Raw genomic sequence first — 7192 nt, 5'->3', positions numbered from 1 at the left:
AGTGATTAGAATGGCAGACTGTTTTCCTGAATTCAAATCTGACCTTTATTTCTTGCTCTGTGACCCTGGCCAAGTCAATTCAGCCTGTTTGCCTCAATTTTTGCATCTGTAAAATGAGCTGGAGAAGGAAATGAATGGCAAAACTCCAATATTTTCCCTCCCCTCCAAAAAGTGCCAAATGGGGTCATGAAAAATAACCTCTGCCTACAAATCCTGAACCTTTGCCCCCAGTTTCATCTGTCGCACTACAGCACTAGTGGTAGGAAGACATTTAGCTATTTTATTATCCTCATGAAAGGGGGGGGTTCACTATTGGGTCAGCAGGTCAGCCATCTATTTCCCTCCATTGCCCAGCCCTGTTCTACCCTATCTTGCCCTACCTCCAGGATGGTGTCTAGAGGGGTGGGATTTCCAAGGGAGGGGCAGGAGCTATTCCTGAGATAGGTGGAGCCCAGACTGAAGGGGGCAGAGCTATGTCAAGGGTGGAGCCCAGGCTAGTCTAAGGGTCTGCCACAGAAAGGTTCTCAATGCTTTCCTAGGAGCTGAAACCTTATTCTACTCAAAGCAATTTGGGAGCTACAGGAAGAGACAAGGTAACCTGCAAGTGGGACTCAGGGTCCCATGGGCTAAGGGTAAAGGGTCTGCTTGGAGGAGCACTGACACTCGTCAATGCCAGGAGCCTGATCTTTTCTCTTACTCAGATGGAGTAGAAGAGTATCAGCAAAGAGTGACAATTTTAACAGGCCAAGGACCTCATTTGGTGGAGACCATCTACCTATTCTACTCCCAGGACTCACCTTGTCCCCCTCTGCTAGCCTTCCCTTATCCCCCTGCCCCCCCTCCAACATTGCACCAGGGAGAGCAGGAGGGGAAAGGGAAGAGGAGAGCCACTGACCGCAGCAGAAAGGAAAAGGAAGCAGCACAAAGGAGGGAGGAGAGAAGCCACAAAGGAGTAGGGGAGAAGAGGAGAGAAGGCAGGAGCCAGGAGAGGGGAAGATCCTGAGGGAAAGGTGATAGAGAAGGAGCAAGAGGGATAGGGAAGCCAGACACCCAGAGGAGGGGATCCCCCGGCCAGGGTGTGTGGCCAGAGGGCGGGGAGTAGAGGGGGCGGTCTAGGTCATGTCCCACGGGATCTACTACGACTGTGAGCAACGAGGCGGCCAATCGCTCGAGTTCCCAGGCAGCCGAACTGGGCCAGGGGAGCTAGGAGATATGTGTGACCACGAGGCCTCCATTGACCTGTCAGCCTACATTGAATCCGGTGAGGAACAGCTCCTCTCTGATCTTTTTGCTGTCAAACCACAATCCGAGCCTCGTGGCCTCAAGGGTCCTGGAACCCCTGCCTTCCCTCACTACCTCCCGCCAGACCCCAGAACCTTCGTCTATCCTGCCCACGCCTTTGGCCCTGACCGGAAGGGCTTAGGGCCCAACTCCTATATCCCTGCGGAGGGATATGATCCTCGAGCAGTGTCCGTGAAAGAAGAGCCTCGGGGGCCGGAGTGCGGGAGAAGCTCTAGTCGAGGTAGCTATAACCCACTGCAATATCAGGTGGCACACTGTGGGCAGACTGCAATGCATCTGCCCCCAGCTCTGGGAACACCCAACCAGCCCCTTCGAGTCCTCAAGGTAAGATGTTAATGCACTCATTCTCGGCTCCTTGGGACCCCTCTATTTAAGGAATCAGAGGTTGAGCGGGCCAACACCGGTGTCTCTAAGTTCAAACTGGACCTTTCTGTCTCAGATGTCATTTTAAAAAATGCTATGGATTATCGCCCATGCCCCACCCTCAGCCCATTTTTCTATACACTTCTGAGGATTATGAGGTACCATAAACCCCTTTAAACCATCCTCCTTCCACGGTTCTGCAGATTCTAAAGTACCCCTAGATCCTGAGCATTCTGAACCTTTTTACAACCCTCAGGATAGCTCTGAGATTCCAATATAACAGAGTCTTCTAGAGCTGTGCATCTTCTGAGGGTCCTCAAACCCATTTGTTGTACTTTGAATTCTGACCGTTCCCAGCGCCCACTCCACCAAACACCGCTCTAAAGGGCTCTGTGGATTCCAGCCTGTCCTGTTAACCCCCCTTCAGCCTTAGCTGCCTGCCTTTGCCTCCTGTCTGGCTGGCTGGAGAAGAGGAAATGCTCATAAATTTCTAAGCGGGAGATTCAGGATAGCTATTGAGGGAAAAGTCCCGAGCTGTGTGAGAAAGTGAAATGAGTGGCTGAGAAAAGCTGCTGGGGGTTTCTTCCTTTGAAATCTGTAGGACAGGCGGGGAACCCTTGTTTAGGGCTGCAGGCTTGCCTGGAGGCAGGGGGATGGATGATTTGATACGGAGGGGGGGCGGTGTTTCCTAGACCAAGATGTATATTGAAGGCGACAGGGGGAGGGATCCACCGCATACTTTCTTCCCCTTCAATCCATTGTCCTTATTGCTCCCACCCCCACTATCCTATATCTGACAGTCCCTTCTGGTCGGTCCTTCTCTTTCTTCCCATTCCTCCCGCTCTCTCCCAGCCCCCTGTTCAGTACCTGATCTCTGGATTCCTCTCACCCCTCCCACCACAGGGCCCACTGGCTGCCGCAGCTGCCCCTCCCTGCAGTCCTCTTCTCAAGACTCCCTCTCCGGCCGGACCCCCCCATAAGGGCAAGAAAGCGGTGAACAAGGACAGCCTGGAGTACCGACTGAGGCGGGAGCGCAACAACATCGCGGTCCGCAAAAGCCGGGACAAAGCCAAAAGGCGCATCCAGGAGACGCAGCAAAAGGTGCTGGAGTACATGGCCGAGAACGAGAGGCTCCGCAGCCGCGTAGACCAGCTCACCCAGGAGCTCGACACTCTGAGAAACCTCTTCCGCCAGATCCCCGAAGCTGCCAGCCTCATCAAGGGAGTGGGCTGTGGCTGAACCCCAAGGCTGATGGGCAGAGGAGCGATTCTCTCGACTTCTCAACCCTCTGTATTCCTAGGAGGAAGCCCTCAGCTCAGCCTAGGCTTTCTTCCCACATCGAGGGTACATGGATGCCCTCAGAAAGACAGACAAGAAAGGACTAGCTGCCGAGCCAGTCCCAAGGCATTGGGACAGCACCTTGGGCAGGGTTTGAAGATTGCACTTCCCCTACTACACCGAAATACTGCATCCCTTGTCCGCGGAGGTTTTTAGCCTTCCCTGTAACATAAATGACAACTTACCGCAAAAATAAATACTTATGTGCCATAGACCTAAATATTTCCTGTCATTAAAAAAGGGGATTTATTAAAAGTGATATTTAGAAGCTGTGTTTCCCTGAATTTCCTCCCCATGTATTATTACACCCTAGGTGGCTGTCTCCCTTGCTATGACACTGTTTGGGAGAGGGATAACAGTAATATTAGCTGGCATTTCTGTATCAAGGTAAAGTTTATAAAGTACTTTCCAACCAACAACCTTGTGACTTAGATAGCGTAGGTATAATTCCACTTTACAGGCTAAGAGAATTTAAGTATCTTGCTCCCAATCATTGGGCTAATTTGTTGAGAGCATTGGGAGGTGAGGGTTGCAGGGAAGGAGGGTGTCAAGGATTAGTGAACAGTGTTTCTATGACTAAACAAAATTCACACTGTGATGAGGTGGTATCATAAATCAGGATGCCTTAGCATACTATATATATGGTACCATAATTGGCAGAGAGAGCAAGAGACCTGGGGACTATCTTTGTGTGGGTATTATGTCAGGTAAGTTTAAGTTAGAAGTCATAATTATGACAAATTAAACAGCACTTTAAGATTTATAAAGTTTAAAGTATTTTGGGCAGACCAAGTAATTAGCACAGAGTCTTCTAGTGCATGCTTAATACCAGATCCAACTGTATTAAATGTCATAGAATATTAAGAGACTTTAGAGACCACCTTAATTTTAGAGAAGAGATTGCAGTCCAAAGAAATTAAATGAATTTGCCCAAAGTTTCACATTTAGTTAATGGTAACACCAGTATTAGAATAAAATTATCAGAGATCTTATAGATGGATAGGACTCCTAAGTGATCCCACAATCTAGCCCCCCCCATTAGGCAGGTTAGGGTATTATACCCATACAGATGAGGAAATTCACATACAAAGAGATGAGACAGTTTACACAGCTTGTTAATTGCAAAACCCAAATTAAATCCAAGATCTTTTTCCTGGAGTTTTTTCCATCTACTTATTATCATTGATACTGAGCATCTATGACAGGTATACATGGAAGAGGATCTAGCCCAAAACTAGGCATACACTGAATATTTAATAGGTATTTGGTAACTGACCATGCTAACAATTCAAGGATAAGATGAAAAGCAGCAAAGGAATGGCAGAGCGGCAGAGATCTCTGCTCTGTCCCCAGCTGCTACAAGAGAGCTTGGAAAAGTGGTAACAGACATCAAAAAGAATTCACTGACCGAGATGGGAGGGGCAGATTTTTTTTCTATATAAATTTATCCCAGAACAAATTTTTTTTGAAGGCAACTACTGTCCCATCTCTTCCATGTATAATAGTTTCTCTAGACCCACTTTTTCCAGGTCTCCATTTCTTTCATATCTTTGGGTCTCTTTAGATCTCACCTGAACCTCAATCTGGTTAGTATTAGTAGGTTTCCAGCTCAGCTATCTGGGAATTACTTCCTTGCTGTGTTAAAGAATTGGTTTTAGAATTGATGGGAGCTTTTTAGGTTAGGTAGAAGGTCTTTGTGGCTCCTTAGCGGGAGCCCTCTAAGACACTGATGCCTTCTTTACAGTCCTAAGGGACAGATTGCATAAGGGGGGGTTGGTACAGAGCGTGGTGAGTGACTCAATCTCCGGAGCAAGTGTGGTTTGGGACAGGGAGCAACCAGTTCCCCTCTTTTCTCCTCCCAGCTCAATTCTACTGCCCCTATATTGTCAAAACTGTTAGTAAAGTGAGACCTGCATAGATTAGGAATAAACTTTCACTTTTCCTATGACCTTGAACTGTGTCCCTCCCAAATCCCCTTAGCGCTAGGCAAAGTTATTAGAGATTATGGGAATCCTCTTCAATATCACCTCCATTGTGGTCATCCGTGTAATAATCATCACCATCAACATCAAACTCTTATTGTTTTACTTGATCTGATTTTTTTCATTTATCATTTATTTGATCTAATTTTAACTATGAAGATTAGGTAAATTCATTTAAACCATTGTGGAAATAGGCAAGGTAGCTTAGTGGATAGAGAGCTAGTCTCACCTCTGATATTGTATGACTGGGGCAAATCATTTAATATTTAATATTTTGGTAATCCAGGCAATTATATAATAACAAATTTCAGAGTAGGTACTGATCTGCATTAGCAGTAAGTTTCCCTTTTGAGAATTTCCTCTACCAATGAAATCACTGGTGCAATTTAAAATAAAATCATTGGGATAGTGATATCTTAGTGATAAAACAAGTATTTAGAAGTTCCACTCTTTCCTTGGACAATGAATGTGCAGTCTCCAGTTTTCATATCTTTGTATAGGGGTGAGATCATCTAGAAAGATATTATGACTAGGTTGAAAATCTCAGAATCATCCTTGACTCTTCTCTCTCACTATGCCCTCTTCATATTCAATCACCATGTCTTTTCTGTTCTTTCTCTACATCTTCTAATCATGTAGCTACCATACTAGCTGAGGTTCTCATCATCTTGGCCTAGACTATTAAGATTTTCCTGACTGGTTTCCCTGCTTCCAGCTTCCAGTTTCTTTATCTCTCCAATTTATGAAATAAGATATTTATAAAGTACATAACACAGTGCTTTGTACTTAATGTGTACAAATAATCTTCCTCTCACCCAAGCCTTACAACCCTGACCACTGCAAATTCCTGTTAATAACCCTTCAGTAACTTATTATTTGTATTAAAACACAAACTCATTAGTTTTCTATGTAAGACCTTGAATGATCTTTCATAAACCTTTCCAATTTATACTACTACCTTTCACAAACTGCTTTTCAGCTAAACTGGGCTACAAGCCATTCCCCATGCTTGGAGTACACTTTTTTTTTTTTTTTTTTTTTTTAACCTGTGTGAATCTTTTGTCTTCTCTTTAAGGCTCAGTTCAAATGTCACCTTCTTTGATCTATCTAGTACAACTCCATCCCAACCCAAATTATCAATACTTTCCTCCTTGCCGGCTTACTTTGTACTATATTTATGTACAAGTTATATCCCTTTTCCCACCTCCAGTCCCTTCAGTAGAATATGGGCTCTTTGAAGTTAAGAGATTGCTTTGTTCTGTCTTTGTATTCCCATGCCTAGCACAGTGACTTGCATAAAGTAAATGCTTTCTAATTTTTTTTTAATTGAACAAGAAAGTCCCTGCAACTTTTTTCCTCCTTTTAGAATGAAGCCATTCCCTCTTTATCATCCTAGCTTTACCTGGTAGTACCTATTCCCAATCTTGGGCTTGGGAAAGAAAGAACTCCACCTGCTATGGAACTTCTATTCCTTTGTCTCAAACTCCCTTTTAACATAGGGTGATTCTTCTCAGATCCCTGAAGTACTTGAGATAGAACTTATTTGACCAAGAAGGAAGAACTTGAGTAAGGAGAAAGAAGAATTCTTCTGTACTTAAAAGAGTCTGTTCCTGATAACCAGCTTTTATCTACCCTCACTTTCCCCAAATTCTCAACCTGTGCCACCTCTATATGAATTGCTGCTATAAGAGAGAGAGCAGACTGAAGAGGAAGCAAAAGCCAGTGAAAACTGGAACACGCAGCAATTTTTTTCCTGAGCTTTGCAATCCAATATGATATATCAAGGATTGGGAGACAATGGGAGGGGAAAAATTTGCACATTGAATGAAGCATTTATCAAGTACTATGTACAAAACACTTTGCCAAGAATTGAGAATACAAATAGTTTAAAAGACAGTTCCTGCTCTCATGGAGCACCCATTCTAATGGGAGAGACAACCCATATTAAATGAATACCTTGCAAACCAAAGATCAAAACAACATGCAAATGACCACCCATGACTTTGAAACAAAGATATATTTCCCATTGGAATTGGAGTCCCAAGTACATAAGAAGTAAAAAAATGCCAAATGCAAGGAGAGGAAGAGGAAGCCTATGGGGAAGAAGGGGCAAAAAAGGAGAGGAAACTGCCCCAAGGTGAGCTTGCCAAGGTCAATATCTTGTGAAAGTTACTCCCCCTTCTCACTTGCCGGTCCCCCTCATGATT

At 44.7% G+C, this 7192-nt stretch overlaps 1 protein-coding gene across 1 annotated transcript; it reads left to right on the top strand.

Moving 5' to 3' along the window:
• Positions 1-498: 498 nt before the first annotated feature.
• Positions 499-3217, top strand: CEBPE (CCAAT enhancer binding protein epsilon). The gene is made up of 2 exons (XM_074294233.1): positions 499-1626; positions 2569-3217. The coding sequence occupies exons 1-2, from the start codon at positions 1120-1122 to the stop codon at positions 2902-2904; spliced, it is 843 nt and encodes a 280-aa protein (XP_074150334.1). The 5' UTR covers positions 499-1119; the 3' UTR covers positions 2905-3217.
• Positions 3218-7192: the final 3975 nt, after the last annotated feature.

Source organism: Sminthopsis crassicaudata, chromosome 2, assembly GCF_048593235.1.
Source record: "Sminthopsis crassicaudata isolate SCR6 chromosome 2, ASM4859323v1, whole genome shotgun sequence".
In the NCBI taxonomy this organism is placed as follows: Eukaryota; Metazoa; Chordata; class Mammalia; order Dasyuromorphia; family Dasyuridae; genus Sminthopsis; species Sminthopsis crassicaudata.
Note: the sequence above shows the minus strand (reverse complement) of the source record. Positions and strands in the feature narration are given on the sequence as shown.

Excerpts from the sequence above, each read along its gene's own strand:
- CEBPE (XM_074294233.1), top strand. The coding sequence starts at position 1,120 with ATGTCCCACGGGATCTACTACGACTGTGAGCAACGAGGCGGCCAATCG. Across the intron at positions 1,627-2,568 it reads AGCCCCTTCGAGTCCTCAAG|GGCCCACTGGCTGCCGCAGC; the intron begins GTAAGATGTTAA and ends CTCCCACCACAG.